The sequence below is a fragment of the Gymnoscopelus braueri genome (assembly GCF_963280865.1).
Source record: "Gymnoscopelus braueri genome assembly, chromosome: 2".
Classification (NCBI taxonomy): domain Eukaryota; kingdom Metazoa; phylum Chordata; class Actinopteri; order Myctophiformes; family Myctophidae; genus Gymnoscopelus; species Gymnoscopelus braueri.
Genome location: NC_137604.1, coordinates 42,182,882 through 42,204,852, shown reverse-complemented (window position 1 = coordinate 42,204,852; position 21,971 = coordinate 42,182,882). Strand labels below are relative to the sequence as shown.

The following is a 21,971-nucleotide window of genomic DNA, read 5'->3' as shown; positions in this document are numbered from 1 at the left end:
CATTTCATTAACCTCAAATACCCCCACGTGTTTTCTGGACGCTGCGTCAGTGACGCACGCCCTGGTGAATCATGACGCAAGCTGCGCGTCGCGCCATATCTCTCTCCTCCCGGCGCTGGCTCCCTCCCTACAGAGAGCACGTTGCTCTGTAATAAGCATATATTAACGTTATAGTATCATCACGACAGGTGGGCATACGTACATCTTAAAGGGACTGTTTGAAGGTGAGTTGAATCGACGGGTAAACGGTTCGGTTTACAGATAGAGCTAAGCTAATGGATGAATGGATCCTGTGTATTAACGTCGTAGTAATAGCTTAGCCTAACTGGCTAACATGCTAGTTACCGTTAACGTCAGCAGGCACACAGTTAACATGATGCCAGCTATTAGAAACAGACAGACATAATAATTGTATGAATGGTGGTCTCATTTGATTCACATGATGTGAACCCCGCCAGCGTGTTTATTTGGGGCACGTCCTGTTATTACCGTTCAGTATGGCGTCATAAATGCGTGGATATGTTGGTTTGCTTGTTCGTCGAAATTGCAACATCTGCTATGATGAGCAGCGTGTGTGTGTGTGTGTGTGTGTGTGTGTGTGTGTGTGTGTGTGTGTGTGTGTGTGTGAGAGAGAGAGAGAGAGAGAGAGAGAGAGAGAGAGAGAGAGAGTGGATTACAATAATAGCAGTATATGAATACCAATCAATCCTGTACTTATGGATGCTGTGTTTGCTGTGTTTTGCAGTAGCCTACGGGGGAGAGATTTCTGCTCTGCCCACAACAACCAGGCAGGCAAGATGTCAGAAAAGAACACTAGAATTGCTATTGTCAATCATGACAAGTGCAAGCCAAAGAAATGCCGCCAAGAATGCAAGAAGAGCTGTCCAGTGGTCCGAATGGGTAGGAAGCTTCCCTTCTCTATAAGACACATCACATAGTCTATCTCAGGGGTCTTCAACAGGGGCCCCGGGACCCCTAGGGGTCCTCAGAGCTACTATAGGGGGTCTGCCAAATCTATAATGTTTTTTTTTTACATTAACAACTCTTTGACTGCCAGAGTATTTTCATAAAGTACTCCCCCATTGCCAGCAATTTTCGTGTTTTTTTTATTTTTATATTTTGAAAATTTTCATGAAAATAATTGATCAGACTGTTTTTTAAAGACGCTGCACAAATCCGCCACTAGAGAGCAGCACATGATAGCTTGATCAGCTCCTTGTGTCACTGTTACCCTTCTTGGGCGATTAGACAGGGAAAAACATGAAAACGGATGTGACGTCCTCCCAGATTGTTTTGATCGTCAAAATTACGATGTGATACACGACGGCGATGACTGATCGTCACCCAGACCATAGATTATAGAAGAGAAGCTGTCCGTTTGTCCGTCATACCGTGTGAAAAACCGTTTGTTTACCTATTTTGGACGAAAATGACCGGGGGAAAATAATCAAAAACCGGAAACGGAACCCAGGACATGAAACCGGATGCAGATATGGGTGAAGTAAGTGGAACTCGAGAATAACATTGAATTTTAAGCAGCATAGCGCGATCAGAGATTAAACAATGAACGCAAATCCAACGCGTCAAACGCGTCAATGGCGTGGGTGGATTAAAGGGATACTTCACTTTCGGGCCGGGGACACATTTAAAAAAAATATTAAAAATAAATGAAAAAAGTTATGGAAAATTCATGGCCCCCTCACACATTAGTAGGACACTGCGTGTCGTGAGGGGGCCATGAATTTTCCATAACTTTTTTCATTTATTTTTAATATTTTTTTTAAATGTGTCCCCGGCCCGAAAGTGAAGTATCCCTTTAAGTAGTAATTGACGCGTTTTCGAGTCAATGGCGTTTATAGAGTTAACCACTTGAACCCTAGCATCTCTATTCTGAGGGGAACATTAGCCGAAAATAGCAGATCTACAAGCTTGTACTAGATCTGCTATTGTCGGCAAATAGATTTTGTTTTAATCTTCAACACAATTGTAAACAATGTAGTGGGGGTCCCTGCTTCATCTCTCTCTCAGCTAAGGAGTCCTTGGCCTGAAAAACGTTGAAGACCCCTGACATAGTAAATATGTTTTTGATTCTTCAGTTTGTATGCATTTCCATGATGGAGTTTGTGTGGTCCTTGTCTCTCCCCTCCAGGTAAACTGTGCATAGAGGTCACACCTCAGAGCAAAATCGTCTGGATTTCTGAATCCCTCTGCATCGGATGTGGAATTTGTGTAAAGGTGAATGACAGTCCAATTTTCTCTGAATCGATGAAGGTGTAATGTGCCCATTTTTTTTTAACTGAAAACATTTTTCTTCCAATTACAGAAATGTCCATTTGGGGCCTTGTCCATTGTCAACTTGCCAAGCAACCTCGAGAAAGAGACCACCCACAGATACTGTGCCAACTCCTTCAAGTTGCATAGGTGGGTTCAACCTCAAGATGACTATGGTCATGGTCTTGTTAGAGGCTCAGCTGGTTAGTGTATTTATCCTATAACAATGTCATGGGTTTGAATCTGGCTTATGATCATCTGTTACTGTGTATTGCATTGTTCTTAAATAGAATGTTGTTCAAAGTGCTTTAGGCAGTAGCAGACTAGTGGGTAGAGAGGATGCCTGGGTATCGGAAGGTCACAGATTTTCCTCCCGGCCAGTCTTTGTGTCAAAGTGTCCCTGAGTGTCCTAGCAATATTGAGAATAGACCATATGGGGGGGGGGTAATTAAAAAAAAAAAATAGTCAGAAATTGAATCCATTGACTCATGTAAGTTGTTCTTAAATGTATATTCTATGGACTTACAGGTTACCAATCCCCAGACCCGGGGAAGTATTGGGTCTGGTAGGAACTAACGGAATCGGGAAGTCCACAGCATTGAAGATCCTGGCTGGAAAACAGAAACCCAACCTGGGAAAGTTTGATGTGAGTGAAGATCTGGATATTTATCATTAGCTGAGCGGCGAAAGTATTCTAATGAGGCTAAATTAATTGCCTCTAGTAGGATTAATGTTTTGAATTCTGTGTCACTCTGTGCATTAATATATCCACCAGAGGGTGCTGTGGCACAACTATACGCACCTCTAGGTTATCTTTTATTGTCTCCGCCAGGCCGAAGGCATGGCGAGAGAGTATGTTTTACCCCCTGTCCGTCCGTCCGTCCGTCCGTGTGTGTGTGTGTGTCCGTCCGCACCTTTTTCACATTGGCCTATTATAGCGCCACCAGGAGGCCAGAATAACGTACCTGACCTGGCGGAGACCTGTGCTCCGAGGAGCACTTTTTCTAGTTTCTTTTTTTTTTACTTTATTCATGATAGGACAGTGTAGAGTGACTAGAGCGAGGAGGGGGCATGCTGGTGTCCGAGCTGGAAACGAACCAGCGATGACGATGTCCAGCATTAGTCGATTATTGTCAACTACTTGACACATGTATCCTACATCCTATAAACAAGTGTGTATAGGATGTAGGATTTCATGCCTATTACACGTCATCTTCAACTCATTAAGTCATTCTGGATTGACTAACTGTAATATAAAGCTTGTTGTATGTACTGTCTGTCTGTACATTTTGACGACCATAGCTTAGAGAGGCCATCTGGTAATCAGGAGGACACTGTGGGTCGCCTACCTGCTGGCCCAGTAATTTCTGCCAAAGTGTCCCTGACCACTTGAACCCCTAATTTCTCCCCCAGAGCACTCATCACGACCATCTGAGCAGACATCAGCTGAGTGAAGCTGAAACAGAATTTTCCCCACGGCATTAACACGGTCTACAGTATAAAAAAATATTTGTTTTTTTGTGACTCTCCAGAGCCCACCAGACTGGCAGGACATTCTCTCCCACTTCCGAGGCTCAGAGCTGCAGAATTACTTCACCAAAATCCTAGAGGATGATCTCAAAGCTATCGTCAAGCCTCAGTACGTGGACCAGATCCCCAAGACTGTCAAGGTATGTCCTGCACCACAGCCAGATTTACTAGTTTTATTATTTTCATGATGGACATATTGCATGCATGAATTTACTGCAATGAAATTCAGTAGCCATGTAAAAATCACCCTGTCTGTGTCTATCTGTAATTCTGTATGGCAGCCCACCCATCCGCACATTTTCTTCTACTTCTTTTTATTCTTGTGACCACTACAGGTTCTCAGTTGTTATAAATAATTATATACTTTGTTGACCGAAACATGAATGAAAATACATACAAACATAGAAAGATGTCCCGAATTTTTTTATTCATCAGTGTTGGCTATATTAACCCATTAAAACTGGGAAAGCATCTGTGTTTAGATTTGAGCTATCCACTTTAACCATTATTTTATACTTTGGCTATTCAAAAATAGCAGATCTACAAGCTCATAGAGCGTCACTTCATGCCGCGCTATGAGCTTGTTGATCTGCTATTCTTTTTTTAAATCGTGAAAATGTATATATTTTAAAAGCAATTTTTTTCTCAAATCGTTGCTGCTTGGGGTCCCTGGAACAATATTTCGAGATCGGGGTCTGTGGCCAAATACATAATAATTTTGGGGTTCCTTGACGTTTTTCAGAAAACTTCCTGGATTGGCTCGAACGTTGGAGCCAATAGAGCTGGGGGCTTGATCACAGCTGTTTGTTTACACCAATGCAGCATGGTTCTATGGCTCTGCACCGATGTAATAGCACACGCGACGTGAGCCGATGTGAGCCATGACATCACACGTTTTGCGGATTCCCCGTGTTGCCAGTTTTCATGGAGACAGGAGGTGGCGCGCTTTCAAAGATTTCCACTCTGGGATATGCAGGGGACACACAGACATGCATGCATTTGTAGTTGGATTCTAGTGGTCGCCATTCTTGTGTTGACTGTGCAATTACATGCATGTAACATGGTAGCAAACTACACTCTGAGTCAGTGGTCTGGAAGGACAATGACTAGGCTCATTTTTAGTTTTGCGACATTGAACTCCAGCTGACTAGTTTCGCAAGCTCTGTTTTCTATAGGGCTGCTACTTAGTCAGGTGGTACACTGATGGGCCAGTCACATGATTACATCTGGGGGTTTCACTTTGTTGCGTTTTCAACCCCGATAACGCCGTTGCCGTCTAAACGGACGGCACATCTGATATCTAACATCTGACGTCTAAACGGGGCCTTAGGCTTCCCCTCCATCAGTTCTCTGTCTCTCCAACTGTTGTTTAATTATGTATCAGTGTTTCAAGATTGGCCTTGATAGTGAGGCACATTCTTCTGTGCTTTGGCCAGTTCGGCCATTCAAAGAGAAACATTTCATCCAGTATATGGGATGAGATTCTGGGAGAGTGATAATGCCTAAATTGTATATTGTATATTTATGCTGTTTGGCTGATTGCTATGTTGCAATCTGTTCATCAGGGGAGCGTGGGATCCATCCTGAGCAGGAAGGATGACACAAAAACAGAGACCGTGGTCTGCAGACAGCTTGGTACGTTGGTGATTTTACCTTTAATATTTATTTACCTGGTTCTGGTTACAAGCCCAACCTATTTGTGATTTGACGAAAAGCCCGTAAATGCAAGGGGAGTACCAACATTTGGGGACCCACATTAGATCCCACTTGAAACGAGAACTGGGGAAAAAAAGTGTTAGTGCACTAACCACATGCTCCATGTAATTAGTTAGAACCAGAGTTCAACTACACTCTTCCATGTCTCTCCTCTTCGCCCTCAGTGTCATGTCTCTACACAAAAGAATAATCTTAAAACAAAAGAATAACCCTCATCTCGTAACCTATCGTATGTACCATTGTCTGGCCTTCCTTCCCTTGCACTACGTCTCTGCTTTCTTAACTGTCAACATAAAGATAAAAAATGATTGCTCGCTCTATTCCTCCATTTCTCAGATCTGACTCATCTCAGGGACAGAAGTGTGGAGGACCTCTCAGGAGGGGAGTTGCAACGCTTTGCCATCGCTGTCGTCTGCATCCAGGCCGCCGACATGTAAGCTTCACACTCCCACACACATCTCTATCAAGGCTGCTAATAAACACATTGGACTGAATCATTTTTTAAATTACCAATACTAGACAAGGCCTAAAAAAAAATTTGAATTATTAATAAAGTATAAGGCAAGCTGTAAAAAACTAGTAAGAACACCATGCATCAGCCAGTGAGGAAGATGAACAGGAGGTGCTTAATTCCTGCTGACGGTCAGATAAAGGACAATCCAATGCAAACAGTAAATCAAGTTCTTGAGCACACAGATGCACTCTCAGGTCATGTATTGATAACAAAATGTGCAGACACATGCAGGCTAATTGCATAAACTCCTACTTCACGTAATTCTCAACTGTTATATTTTATTTTGTGGCCACTGATGGGAAATAGGGGTTTGAAAGCAACTGCATGCGATATAATTTACCAAATTGGAAAAAAAACATAAATAAAAGGCATACATAAAATGGTCCAAATCTGTATTTAGGATCCTAATCCAATGAATGAAGCTTCAAAGCTCTAGCCTGGCATGGTAAGACTAATATCACTACGTAGATATTAGTCTGGAATCTCTGTGTGGAACCTGCATTTCCACGGGCGGATTAAAAAAAGCCCTCTGGTGATAAACCTGCCCCATATTTGCATACTGATTGGTGGCCCACAACTTAGGGGGCAGCTAAATCCAATCACAACCGATTGTGCCAGACCAATTTTCTTTTTTGGCTCTGGCACATTCGCCTGGTTTCCAGGCTATCAAAGCTCCATACCATTCGGCTCAGCCCTACAAAATAAATTGGGACATGACAACAAATAACAACCAAATCTCTATTAAAGGATCAGTTGCATTGAAGGACAGAATACAATCGCATACATTATTCGTGAGATGCACATTCCTCCATACTAAGCTATACTCTTAGCCTCGCAGTTTAGTTATTGCCATTTCATATCAACTGATAGACTTACAAGTTGATCAACTGACTTAAATTAGGACGCTGTTTTCTGACTGCAGTATGTCCTGTTTAAATCCCTCAGCTTCATGTTTGACGAGCCGTCCAGTTATCTGGATGTAAAGCAGCGTTTAAAAGCTGCTGTGACCATCCGCTCCCTCATCAGTCCAGACAGGTCAGTGACACTGATAACACCAACACTCCATAATGGGTTGTTAATGTTTACAACTTATTTTTTCAGACGAATGGTTACATTAGTGTGGGTGACTGTTGCATCACTGTATTACCCAAATTCGCCATTCTTGTGTTGACTGTGCAATTACATGCATGTAACAACAAAAGTCAACCTCAAGTATTACAGCGAGCCACTGTCTGTGTGAAAGCCTGGATTTTCTTTTCTCATTGACAGATACATAATTGTGGTGGAACACGACCTGAGTGTCCTGGACTACCTGTCAGATTTCATCTGTTGTCTGTATGGAGTACCCAGTGCTTACGGAGTGGTTACCATGCCCTTCAGCGTCAGGGAAGGTAGGTGTACGCCAAGTACTACTCCAAGGACAACATATGGGAATGCTAGTTGTGTGCTTTGAAAGACACAAATCTAGTATTTAGAGTCAAAGGCAAAATGTGTATGAAAGGGTATGCCATCCACTTGTTTGTTGCCCACTGAGAACGCATGCCCCTCCGGTTATGCAATACTTGTACCCAATATATCTGTACCCGTAGTTGTACCTGTACTGTAGTTGGGTAACCGTTGTCAAGGCAGTTTTATCATTGTACTTGGGAGCCAGTCTGTGAAGTCAGTACTATGTCATATTGATGATCTCAGGGGTCTCCATATACTTGGAGGCCAGTCTATGACGTCAAGGATCCATATATGGGGATTTGTGGGTTTATAGATTTATATATTTTTGGAGATCTGTTGATTCGACCGACTCCGGGCATGGCACTCCCTCGGGTCGTCAGTGACACTGACACACGGCGAGAGATATGCAGGGAACACACAGACATGCATGCGTTTGTAGTTGGATTCTAGTGGTCGCCATTCTTGTGTTGACTGTGCAATTACATGCATGTAACATGGTAGCAAACTACACTCTGAGTCAGTGGTCTGGAAGGACAATGACTAGGCTCATTTTTAGTTTTGCGACATTGAACTCCAGCTGACTAGTTTTGCAAGCTCTGTTTTCTATAGGGCTGCTACTTAGTCAGGTGGTACACTGATGGGCCAGTCACATGATTACATCTGAACTACATTATTAATATGTTTTGAGTACAATTTGCTGGAGAGAGGGCTTTAATGTCTTGATCTGACCTATACAATCTGTCTACATTAAAAATCCTCTGTTCTTCCCAGGCATCAACATTTTCCTGGATGGCTACGTACCCACGGAGAACTTGCGTTTCAGAGAGACGTCGTTAGTGTTCAAGGTGGCCGAGACAGCCAACGAGGAGGAGATAAAGAAGATGTGTCGTTACCAGTATCCCCATATGAAGAAGGATTTGGGAGACTTCAGCCTGGAGATCCTTGAGGGAGAGTTCACTGACTCTGAAATCATGGTCATGCTAGGAGAGAACGGTAATGTGTGTGTGTGTGTGTGTGTGTGTGTGTGTGTGTGTGTGTGTGTGTGTGTGTGTGTGTGTCTGTGTGTGTCTGTGTGTGTGTGTGTGTGTGTGTGTGTGTGTGTGTGTGTGTGTGTGTGTGTGTTAATTCTAAAACCTACATTCATGCTGTTTATACATACAGCAGCCAGTTGAAAAAGAAAATGCAGATTGAGCCTTTAACCTTTGCCTCTATGAAATATCCGAGACATTAGGGTTTTATGGAAGATGCTTCAATTTAGCAAAAGAACATGCATTCTGTTGCTAGTTTGACCCATTCTAATAATTAAAAAAAAAATACTCTGAATTTATACAAATGACTTAAATCCATGTTGACTTCACAGCTCTGGCCATATAAACAGATATATAAGCAGATGTACGGTATATAAACGTATATCTTTAGACACTTGTCACTGTTTGGTGGTTGTTCAGCTACAACAACGGTCAAATAGTCATTTAGCTACATTAAGTAACCAGCAATCAGCAAGAGAGTTGCTACAAATGGAAGATATAGAATAATTAGCAGCGATAGTGTGTGTTTAGTCACAACAATGTAATCAACGGAATAGTGACTACTGCCACTCTGCCGCAGCAGCTGTCTGCAGGCATGAAGTAAACAAAGGAAATGACCCAACACGTTTACATGTTTACATCAGCACATCAGTCTGTGTTCATATCTAATAAAATATTATTGCATCCTTACTGTGTCTTAAAACACTCATTGTATTGTTATACAATTTGTTCAGGAACGGGCAAAACGACGTTCATCAGAATGCTGGCCGGCCGTCTGAAACCAGATGAAGGAGGTGAGGACACTGATATTTACAGACTTTTGGCTGATGCTCTTTTCCAGACTCATTTATAGTCACCAAAGATACAACCAAGAGTAAAGGGAAAAAGAGGGGGGAGGTTGTATTTCACAACATTGGGGTTTGTATCTAATTATAATAATATATCCTCCAGATAACTGTGATTTCTTTCAGTCTCATTCAGCCTGTGAGTCAGGCTGAACGAGAGGGCCCTCATTCGGCCATATTGGAGCCACACCATTCCCATGTGGATTCCGAGATCCACATGATTCAATAACTTAACTTAAAAATGTAAAGGGTTGTTGTCCAAGAAGGACGTTTGTTGCCTGAGGACAACACCATGCCATAGACTCAGGGTTGTGTATTGTGTTACTGTTTGTCCCAGGCAATTATGCCAGCCACTGGGCCACTTATAAAATATATGAAATTACATTTTCCTTTTATCGTTCTTTCCATTTCCAGGAGAAGTACCCATCCTGAATGTCAGCTACAAACCACAGAAGATCAGTCCCAAGTTCAAAGTAGGTTGTCAGCCTGATGTAGCACTAAAAACAATCCAAATGGCAATATTGTCTCCTGAAGTTTCAGTATCACAATCACAGAGGCTTTTTCCAGATGGCCTCCTAAAGAAGGTTTTTCTGGTGGAGGGCAGAATCCTTGACCTTCTATTCAAATTATGTTGGGAGAATGACAAAATGTTTGGTTTTCCCTCATCCAATAAAGAACTCTTTCCACAAATAATATTGACCCCCAAATCAAGACTTAATTTATCAATCAGACCCTCACTGAATATCCTGCAGTCCTCTTGACTAGCTAACCGTCTTCTGGTTTGTCTTCAGGGCAGTGTGAGAGCTCTGATGCATGACAAGATCCGTGACTCCTACATGCACCCCCAGTTTGTCACAGACGTCATGAAACCAATGCAGATAGACAGCATCATCGACCAGGACGTGAGTAGTACACCAGAACAGAAGTAGTACACCAGAACTTCAACAATCAAAACAAGGCTGTTGTTGGTCGCAAATGCGCCTGAAATTTTATCTGTGCGACCCAAAAATAATAATTGGGAGCAGTTGCTAATAGCGTTAGCGTGTAGATTGTTTACTCATTGACACAACGGAGACTGCTGCTGCTCCGACACACCAGCGATTTATGTGAGATCTCACCGTGTGTCAGAAAGTACATTATTTCAAGTATTTTCACATTGCGAAATGAAGCAAACCGGCTGCAGAGAGAAACTTCTCTCTCTCTGTGAAGAACGAAGTCGGAGTTCAGCTGAGCTGCATCGTGCTGCTTATGTGTAGCCTATTGAGAAATGTACTATATGACAACAGAAAAAACCTGATCAATGCGCACATTAGTAGTGAGTTGGCTATATACAATATGGAACCTGCCCTCATATACAATTTGTGTTGTGTGTGTGTAGGTCCAGAACTTGTCTGGAGGTGAGTTGCAGAGAGTAGCCCTGTCCTTATGTCTGGGTAAACCAGCTGACGTCTACCTGATTGACGAGCCCTCTGCCTATCTGGACTCAGAGCAACGTCTAATGGCCGCCAGGGTCATCAAACGGTGAGTGCACACTGCGCACACTATGATGAATATGGCAACACCTTGAGGAATTCACTGTCCCAAATGAGATATTTAATTTGTATCCATGCGTAGCCTATTACATCATACATCCTCACATTAAAAGAATGCTTAACCCCCAAAATGACTTTTTCTATCAATTACTCGCTCTGCAATCTGGGAATCCATTTGGTAAAAAATGTCCCACTTTGTTTTTGCCTCTGGGGGCACCTCCTCCTTTTTTTGCGTAGAAACAGGAACTCAGTCTGTCCACTTCCTCCCGGGTGCTTCTGTGTTTATTCCTACTAACAACAACATTACATGTTTAGGGCAGTGGTGCTGACAGAGAGATTTCTCTGTGATGCCTTGCAATTCATGGAGAATCCTAGCCTGGTAAACCCCCTCCCTCCGGAAATCTCATTTGCATTTGATTTCAGGGAGGTCTGGGATTGCGCAGGGAGTAGAGATGGCCGAACACTGCGTGTCCGAACCAATCAGCGGCTGCTAGGGGCGGGATCATCCAATCAGCTGCCTAGTAGCTTCAAAAAAAGAAAAACTGTCTGTCATCGATTCTGCGACCGAAGTCTCAGATGGGAAGTAGGCTGTGAAACAAATGTGTGTCGCAAGCTTCTTCCATTTGACGGTGTCAGGTTAGGAGAATCCTGGACCGGTCTTCAATTTAAGTATTCTCTTTGTTTTTGGATTCTTCATTCACCTTGAAGGAATGAAACAAACAGAAATTCTCCATGAATTAAAGGCTTCACGGGTGAGTAATTGATAGGGAAATAAGTCATTTTGGGGTTGAAGTATCCTTTATAGGGTAAGTTAAACATAGAGTATATATTATTTGCTTCAGACATACCTCTAGTACTGAAGAGAATATACTCCATGTTAGTCAACCTATTTGGAATGCTTGTTGGTGGGAGATCACCAATTCTACCAACAGTTATGTCAAAATAGCTCTAAGAAACCCAGTCTGTGAACGTGTTATGGTGACCAACCACTGTCTTTACCTTCACAGTTGGGAAAGCAGCAGCATGGCACTGTTTTCCCTGAGTGGGTAGAGTTTGGGATGCCCTAATCCCAAACTCTACCTGGCTCTCGTGTATTTGATTTAGCCTGTGGTTGCTTGACCCTGCAACGGAGGGCGCTGCCTTTGGGTGGATTGAGTGCTTTTGTTGACAAGTTACTGTTATTTCCCTGTCCGTTGCCTAGATTTATCCTCCATGCGAAGAAGACAGCCTTTGTGGTGGAACATGACTTCATCATGGCCACCTATCTGGCAGACCGCGTCATTGTGTTTGACGGTATCCCATCCAAGAGCACAGCTGCCAACACGTAAGATTCACTGTTAAACCTCATGACCGCTATCCTGCTAAATCACATTACAGGGGCAAGTTGAGATGTACATAGGAGGATATAAAGGGATATATGGCCTATTCTTCCAACATAATATCGGTCCAATATTCCAAACTGATTTTCATTATTGTTTTATTATTTCTTTAGAAAATACATTTTAATATAATAAAAAATAAATAAATGAAAAAAGTAATAAAAAACATGGCCCCCTCACGTATTAGAAGGACGATATCAGTCATCAGAACCAAGGACGGGTGTTTTCTATGAATCTATCATGGTTAATATGGAGTTTGAAATTACGGGTTTGTATAGGAAGGGGGCGTGTCTGATAAAATTCAAATCAAAAATCTAAATACTGAATCAAGCAACTTAAAAACTGTCTGGGGTGCTCACAAAAGCCAGAGGAGACGTTAAGATGACCCCAAATGTTTGAAAGTTAAATATATATATATATATACTATATAGTGATTTTTTTATTTTTTTTTATATATATTATTTATTTATTTTGCATCCCATGTTGAATGTAGAGTAGTTTGTAAATTAAGTAACTTCAAATGTAAGTTATTACAATACTCAGTGATCCTAACCTATGAAATGCGAGGGAGTTACACCCAGCAGTGCGCTGAGACCAGAGCTGCATAATCATACTGTGTTTTCATGTTTGCAGACCACAGAGCTTACTCGCTGGCATGAACAAGTTCCTTGCTCAGCTGGAGATCACCTTCAGAAGAGACCCCAACAACTACAGACCAAGAATCAACAAGATGAATTCCATAAAGGTACAGGAGGAGGCTGAATTTACATGGAAACATTAATCATTTAGAATGTTTGCTTTCATTGTTATTGTTTAGCTTAAAGGGATACTTCACTTTCGGGCCGGGGACACATTTAAAAAAAATATTAAAAATAAATGAAAAAAGTTATGGAAAATTCATGGCCCCCTCACACATTAGTAGGACACTGCGTGTCGTGAGGGGGCCATGAATTTTCCATAACTTTTTTCATTTATTTTTAATATTTTTTTTAAATGTGTCCCCGGCCCGAAAGTGAAGTATCCCTTTAATTCAGTTCGGTCCTTTTACAGACATTGTAGAATCATTTGTCTTTTAATGTGTTTTGTTACTTGAACATTTTTTTTACATGGTTGTGATTCTTTTATGTGGTTTATTTGTTCTATCTGTGAAGAATTATGTTACATTATTTTAAAACACTTTTAGAAATTATTAGTGTTGGAGGTCATTTGAAAATGATAATGTGTGAGTAAATAAGCCAATATCATTGCGAGTCAGTATTATGGCATTATTTGACAACATTCAAGTGAGTAGAATGCAGGTTGAGAGTAAGTGGAAAGGAAGTTGAGTGTGTAGAGATAGTTGTGTGCATACAGTAGCAACTGGAAATTAGCATGTGAAATTGTTGCACATGCATTTCCCTCCTCACTGTGTGCATGTCTGTGCTCTATCAAAATCCACCTGATTTGCTCTCTGCTCTCAAAACGATATTCATGATAATGATTGAAGCCTTATTGACCAATTGTATCTCTGCTTTTTGTTACAGTGCAGATTGGCTAGCTAGAACTGTGCCCATAGTTTATCCCCATTCTACTTGGCTATCAACAGCATGACAACATAAAGAAGAGCTATGAGCTGTTTATCACCGAGTTGTCATGGCAACATGTGCCCAAATCAATAATAGAATTGCATGCTTTTGTCTAATTCTGAATTGGATATGTCTTTGTTCAGGATGCAGAGCAAAAGAAGAGTGGAAACTACTTCTTCCTGGATGACTAAACAGCCCTTTCTCTCCATGAAAGAGAGAGAGAGAGAGCTCATCCACTGTCCTTCAACCATCTCATCTACTTATGGAGGAAGTGGGCGGAAGAGAAGACTTCATATACTCAAGTTTTCCTTAGGGCATCCACTCAGAACGGACGCAGGGAGAGGGGTGTTTAAGCACAGTTCTAGCACACATGATTGACCCCATCTTAATTATTCATCATCAAGTGAGCTAGTGCTTAAACAAGACATTTTAGGTGAGGGAACACGGAGAAACGGGCTGGGGAACAGCAGCTTAAAAGAAACCCTTGTCTGTGCTAATACAGACTGGGCTGACCAGTGTCAATACGCACGCACGCACGCACACACACACACACACACACACACACACACACACACACACACACACACACACACACACACACACACACACACACACACACACACACACACACACACACACACACACACACACACACACACACACACACAGTATATACACAAAGCCTTTGGGTACCAAAGGCGGGTTTTATCAATTCCTGGTAACCAATCCATGTCATTTTGAAGAAAATATCTAATGAATAAAACAACATATTTCACGTGCTGCTTGGTCATGCTGGTTTTTATTTGTTAAAGAGTAAGGTGGGCAGTTAACTGCTGATAATAATAGGTTTTCCCTGCTGAGATTCTGTCCTAGGTCACCCAGGGATGTTCAAAGTTGGTTCCAGGGAACCCCAGGTGCCCTTGAAGGGGTAGGTTCCTAGGTGTCGTGTCACCAGCCAGACAAGTAGTTTAATTTCACTATAGTAAAAAAGAAAAGGACAAGTGGCTATTCTACCAATGTTTCAATATCACCTCTACAGATCTACTTCTCATGACAATTATGACAATTCAATTACCCTGCTGTAATCAAAGTGCATTTGGGGTCTGATACATTTAGTCACATGAAGGAAACTTCATATGAAGATCTCTGTGTATCTCTGTTTGCTTATGTCTCTTTTATGGAGATCTCTGAATCTCTCTGTCATTCCCTTTTATGGCCAGATACGGAGATCCCAACCGCTGATCTGACCATTTATAGAAGGATATACTTTCTTTCTTTCTTTATTATTTATTTTCCCCCCTGAAAAGTGTGCCATGATGAAGATTGTCTGATTTGTCTCATAATCTGATTATCCAAATGTTAGTAAACAAGACCATACCCGGTGAAGGGCGCAGACGAAAGTAGTTGCAAACTTGGGGTTATTGCACGTCCTGTAGCGCAGTCCCCCCGCGGGACCCCCCGCGGTCACCCCTCCCCACGGGCAAACCCCCCCCCCCCCCCCACGGGCAACCCCCCACACACACCCCCGTCGCGGAACCCCCCGGGTCCCGTCGCAAACACACACGCAACGTTTAGCGCGACACACATACGCGGCCGTCGCGCGAACACAAATAATGTACATTTTGACACGTGCCTCCCCAACGTGCATACACGGCCGCGGAGGCGAGTGTTCTGTGTGTGCAACAGTGTAACGCTGTGGTGTGTGCAACAGTGTAACGCTGTGGGGCTGTAGATGCGACGCATGCGCACACACAGAGCCAGCGTGTGTGTGTCGAGGCTGGATTGGATGCGACGCATGCGCAGTTTGATCGGGCACAGACCACGACCCAAGACGGACGGACGGACGGACAGACAGACAGAGGTTACTCAAATTATAGGAAGATGTGATGCAGCAGTCCCTGATAGAGTGGACCAAGTGGAGTCAAAGTCAAAGTCCACATAGCGTGAGTACGGTAAATGAGAAAAATTATGTATCATTCAAACTCACGTCCTTTCCCCTCCACTGGTGCTCAGATCATACTGGCAGTGAATTGTAGGCCTACTTGTAGCCTACACAACATTACACAATAGCTGCATTTGCCTTTTTTTAATTATTATTATTACAAAATTTTAGAAGTTGGCATTCGGTTAGAATGTTCAAGTCACCGATAGTCATGTCCAAGTTAAGTCACATGTGGTTATTGTAACTCAAGACCCAAGTACTCAAGCAATGTGAGGAAAATGCAAAGAGCAGAGAGGAGTATTGATATAAATGGGTGTGGATGGGGGAACATTCTCTACAACAGGTTCAGATAAAAATAAATCTGTGTGTGCCCAGGACAAATGGCACATAATTATCAAATATACAGTATTTACGTTTAAGTGTTAAGCTGATGCTCTTAACCAGAAGAAATTACAATAAGCCAATAATTTCACCACTTTTAAACTACAGTATAAGGATTACAATGTTCATGATCATATTGCCCAGACAATAACCCTGTGGCCCAGAATGATCATACAGTATGCTAGTAGTGCTATTGGGTTATTATTAGGTGGGTGCAAATATGGTTTGACCCAAAAAGAATTGGAACAAAAGGTTTCTCAATGGTTTATTGCAGTATCAGGTGTACTTAATAACATATCAAAAGTCTACCGAAATCTGATCATTAGAAATGTCAAATTTCCAAGATGGCCGCCACCAGTTCCTTAAAAGACCATTACTCCTTCATTATTTGCCCTACACAAGTAATTATGGTGCCTAACCCCATGTTTTGGTGATCTAGGAATCCAATTAGCATATATACATTATAGTCAAGTGATTATAAACAATTATTATGAACAACAGAAAAGCAACATTCAAGGAACATGGAAAATACTAAATAGCATTATTAAGAATGGCACTGGAAAAGCAGAGTACCCAAAGTTTTTTAAAAAGGACAATAAAATAATGGAAAATGCAAAGGACATAGCAAATGACTTCAATATTTTTTTTGTAAATGTAGGACCCAACCTGGCAAAGGAGATTGAGGAGCCGAGAGATAAAAACGGTCTAGATGAAAGTCTCATTAAGTTAAATTCACACTCCATCTTCATCAGTAGTGTAAATGAATATGAAATATTACAAATTGTCAACAAATTCAAAAATAAAAAATGATGATAGTTAAAAACATAATAGACACCATTGTAACACCGTTTACCCATATCTGTAACCTATCATTCCAAACCGGTATTTTTCCAAATGAAATGAAAACGGCCAAAGTAATACCCATATTCAAAACCGGAGACAAACAGCAACTAACAAACTACAGACCGATCTCTCTCCTATCCCAATTTTCCAAAATCTTGGAAAAACTATTTGTGGAAAGGCTCGATAGCTTCATAGATAAACATCACCTATTAAGCACTCACCAATATGGATTCAGAGCCAATAGGTCAACCTCGATGGCAGTTATTGAACTGGTGGAAAACATTTCAAAAGCAATAGATGATACTGAGTACACGGTAGGGGTTTTCATAGACTTGAAGAAGGCTTTTGACACAATTGACCACGGGATACCAATAAAAAAAATGCAGAGATATGGAATCAGGGGTATTGCCCTCTCGTGGCTTCAGAGTTACCTCAAAGACAGAAATCAATTTGTTAATCTAAATGGAGTTGATTCAGATACCCTACAAGCTACGTTTGGAGTACATCAAGGCTCCGTTCTAGGCCCTAAACTATTTATCCTTTACATCAATGATATATGTGAAGCCTTGCAGGATGCGCTGTGTTCTCTTTGCAGACGACACCAGCCTGTACTCCTCAGGTGCAGACCTCGGGCAGCTCTTGCATGCAGTGGAAAATGACTTGAAAAACTTAAAAAAATGGTTCGATATAAATAAATTGTCATTAAATATCAGTAAAACTAATTTCATTATCTTTGGCAATAAAAATAATAATTTTCCAATTCATCTATTAATGATATTGAATTAGAGCAAGTTGATAATACCAAATTTCTAGGAGTCATAATTGATAACAAACTTACTTGGAAGCCACATATAGAAACCCTAAAAAGAAAATTATCCAAAACAATAGCAATTTTACATAAAATAAAAAGTTTCATTAACAAAAAATCACTCCAGACACTGTACTACTCCTTACTACTGCCATATTTAACATACTGTGTTGAAGTATGGGGAAATACATATAAAACAATAATTCACCCTATCTTTTTATTACAAAAAAAAGCAATTAGAATAGTTAATTTGTCTGATTACTACGCACCAACTAACCCACTGTTCATCGAAAACCGCACCCTGAAATTAGAAGATCTGGTCAAACTCAACTCCACTGTAACAATGTACAGGGCTCACAACAGGTTACTTCCAAGCTGCATGCAGGAGCTGTTCAAACCCAGAGAGTCCAAATACGAGCTCAGGGGAACCGCGATCTTTATGAAAGCAAAGGCAAGAACCGACTCCAAAGGGAGATGCTTCTCAGTTATAGGGGTAAACCTGTGGAACTCTTTAGATAATGACATTAAAATGTCCAACTCAATAAAAACATTTAAGAAATTATATAAAGCAAAGGTAATTGATAGATATATAGCATCAATGCAGTAAATAAGTAAAAAGATGAATGTGTGTATCCATATATGTGTGTGTGTGTGCGTACTTTTCATATGCACATACATATATGTTTGTGGATGTATGCATATATGCATATATGCATATATGATGTATATGAAGAAAATATCGAGATATATATTGATAAATATTAAATACAAATATAATTATTAAAGTAATATAAATAGTAATGAAAATTCTAAATAGGTAATGATAAAAATAATACTAGTAATAGAAGATATTGTTATAACGAAATTCGTAAAAGGTATATACAAATTGTTTACGTATGAAGAGATATTGTGACCAGAAACGTTGTTTCTTGTTTCTTTTTTGTTTCGTCTGTTCTGAAATGTAATATTTGAAAATTTGTGTTAGTTCATTTTCTTTTGTTTGAGCTTACGCTTTCTTTATGCTACTACAGTATGATAATTTATTTTAAATGGTATTAAGGTGGGCAAAATAAGCTTCGGCTTCAGCCCATACCTTTTCGGCTAAATAGTCATCATGTTGACTAAGTTGCAATGTAAAATCAACTGTTTTGTTTAAAAAGAAAAATTATGACCGAAATAAAACTAACTAACTAAACTAACTAACTTATAAGTACAATTAAATATTGAAGCAATTGGTTATAAGCATATTTAACAATGTAATTGGACATTTCACCCTTTTCTACACGCCATAATGCCCAGGATTGGTGAATTCATCACCTATACATGTAATTCACATTCTGTTGAAGCTAACCAATAAGGAATAAATTCATTATTACTGGGTGGTACTGTGACATTTGTAAAAACATGGCTGCCAAGTGATAGACTGGGAATATTACACAAATCTTGGAAGAAATTCCTTACCGAGAAATGTCTTCACCAATTTGTTTGTAAAGGTGTCTGGTTCCCAAACTGGGGGTCCCCCAAATGATTTTGGGGGGTCCCCAGATGGTTAGTTTAATGTGCAACATTGTTTTCTCACTCGACAGTAAACAAACCAACATACAGTATAAGTGTATACAGGGTATCTGCACATTTCTAAAGTTACAATTTAATTACTCTTAAGACTATATTATCTATATATATATTATCTCAAATATTAGGTAAGAAAGAGGCAAACATTGTGAAAATAGCCGATGTACAAGCTCACAACGCTACACTCAGTAGGAAAAAAATGGCCACTTGTGGGCCTAGAGAGGGTGTGTGCAAGTCAGTACAGAGCTATCACAACATGTATCTAGTGTCTTCTACTGGGTGTCTAGGCAGGGGTGGTGGAGGAGTGTGGCGTGGATAAGGTTCAGATTTGCTTGTCACAGACATCTCCTTATTCCTGTGAGTAGTTGTGTGAGGTTTTAGTGCAAAATTAATTTCACATGTCTTTGTTTTGTGATTGGTACTGCTGGCAATAAGCTTGTACCTTGATCTTTTTTTCTGGATAATTGTAACAGCAAGAAGGTACGTATAGGGGACAGCCCATGATGCCCTGGGCTCCAGTCTCCCCATAGAATCCCAATCTAACCGACCTCCACGCCCATAAGGGGCTGTGTCCCTGCTGCTATCCAACAAACAAGCATTGCTTTCGGCATACACCAATTTTTTGTTCTGGAGCTGTTCTGGAGAGGGGAGAGGACGCTCTGAGCCATAATGATAAGTCACTGGGGGCCCCTGGGAATATTAATGGTCAGCCACCACCAACTCTCCTGTGAGCCAGTCCGACATAGACACCCTTGTCTGCCTGACACACAGTCATGCACCACCATGTGGAGGTCTTACAACCACCACTATGGGGGGGGGGGGTGACCCTCCTCACTACCTATGCCCACTCACGAGCACCTATCTCGGGCATAGGAGCCAGACCCGCCAGGAGGTCCATTTGGGACCAGCATACATAGGGACATGACTGTCTGCCTGACACAGTCTTGCAACATGTGGAGGTCTTACAACCACCACCACTGGCTACCTATGCTAACTCAAGAGTGCCTATCTTGGGAGTGCCTATCTCGGAGGAGATCGGTGGAGGTCCACTTGGGACCAGTGGGACTATCCAGTGAGCCAGGCGACATAGGGACACTCCTCTCAGCCTCACGCATTAGCTAAATTCCAATACCTTAATTTCTGCCTCCTCCTCACTCCGTCCTCCAGCGTGCCGTGACTTAGAAATCGTTTGCATCCCAAATGCTAATTTGCTTTTGGAGGAGCTGAGAACGAGGAGAGTGCAGGCTCCCTAAGCCACTTGGAATGAGATCTGGCAAAGAAGTTTATCTTTCATGTCTTCTATGAAATGGTGTATTATTTCTGTTGGAGGTTTTGCACGTCGGACATGGGGGAGATCAGAAGCTCAGGGTCTCATTGGCTCCTAACTTTGCTCTTCTGTGCTCCAAGTGCCCAGGGAGCAATCCAGTAACCCCCATACTCCCCTCTACCCACCTGAGGGGAACCCTAGGCCCACTAAACTCTAGACCAGACCCACCCCGCATACTCCCCTCTGTCTAGGCACCCAGTTCTGACAGCTCTACACTAACCTTCATAACCACCCCATCCCTCTTTGCACACTCACACTGATTGCCTTCCTAATGTGTTAAAAAGTTCTATAAACATCTATTCAATGTTTTTCAAAATCGTGTGTCTACAAGATGACACTGCGCTTGTCCACGAGAAAAATAAATATTCTCGTGTATGTAGGGGAGGAGTTATGAAGTTCCTGTGGGGTGGGTAAGGGGAGGGGTGCAGAGAGATTGGTTCAAAATGCAAGAAATTGTTTTTGAGTGGGGTGTATAGTCAAAGATGAATTTAGTTTGGGCAATATTGAAAACAATACTATATTGCAACTGACAATATTCTCTGCCACCACCTTCTGCAAATGGTGACTATTAGTTGTGTTGTGTTTTGAGGATATCTTAAAGCCTTGTTCAAGTAAAAAATTAATATAAGTTGTTGGACATTTATTATATAATTAGTTAAGTTAACTTGAAACGGGTGACCATTTCAGAGGGTGTTATTGGCTGCCAAAGACGCATATCTGCGTTCTATTTAATTTCTCGCCTGGCTGCCAAAGACGCAGATCTGCGTTCTATTTAAAAAAAAAAAAAAAAAAAAAAAAAGTTTTTTTTTTTTTTTTTTTACTTTCTTATTTTTAGACCCAAAGACCAAGGAGATATGATATATCAAAGATTTAAACTCCTATCGACTTCATTGTTAACTTAAAACTTAAAAAATCTGTATCTCGGCTCCTGAGAATTTTTTTTTTCAATGGAAAATCTCTGGCAGTCTACAGCCAAAAATCTGAAATAATTCTGGCAGGAAATGAGTTGAGTCTCAAACAAAATATAGGATTTCACAATTATCTAATTGTATCTCTGCAATTTGGACAAGTCCAATGGATTCCCAGGCCCCCAAAACATGGGGCTTAGACACAAAAAGTACTTATCAAGGATAAATAATGAAGGAATTAAGCTATTTTAAGTTTTTTTGGCCATCTTGGACGCCATCTTGAAAATAACACCTTAAAAGTGGTCAAACCTTGGTAGACTTTTAGTATGTTATTCAGGACACCACATACTACAAAAAACAG

At 41.2% G+C, this 21,971-nt stretch overlaps 1 protein-coding gene across 1 annotated transcript; it reads left to right on the top strand.

Annotated features, from left to right (window-relative positions):
- Positions 1 to 86: 86 nt before the first annotated feature.
- Positions 87 to 14,608, top strand: LOC308078303 (ATP-binding cassette sub-family E member 1). Its single transcript, XM_080419422.1, has 18 exons — positions 87 to 224; positions 746 to 900; positions 2,150 to 2,235; positions 2,324 to 2,421; positions 2,800 to 2,917; positions 3,804 to 3,941; positions 5,367 to 5,436; positions 5,854 to 5,950; positions 6,977 to 7,066; positions 7,301 to 7,422; positions 8,252 to 8,473; positions 9,243 to 9,302; positions 9,768 to 9,826; positions 10,145 to 10,255; positions 10,732 to 10,874; positions 12,087 to 12,209; positions 12,898 to 13,009; positions 13,973 to 14,608. Exons 2-18 carry the CDS (start codon positions 798 to 800, stop codon positions 14,018 to 14,020), a joined length of 1,800 nt encoding a protein of 599 aa, XP_080275548.1. The 5' UTR covers positions 87 to 224; positions 746 to 797; the 3' UTR covers positions 14,021 to 14,608.
- Positions 14,609 to 21,971: the final 7,363 nt, after the last annotated feature.

Coding starts and splice junctions, on each gene's coding strand:
- LOC308078303 (XM_080419422.1), top strand. CDS start 798: ATGTCAGAAAAGAACACTAGAATTGCTATTGTCAATCATGACAAGTGC. Junction 7,423..8,251: donor GCCCTTCAGCGTCAGGGAAG/GTAGGTGTACGC, acceptor TGTTCTTCCCAG/GCATCAACATTTTCCTGGAT. Junction 10,875..12,086: donor GCCGCCAGGGTCATCAAACG/GTGAGTGCACAC, acceptor TCCGTTGCCTAG/ATTTATCCTCCATGCGAAGA.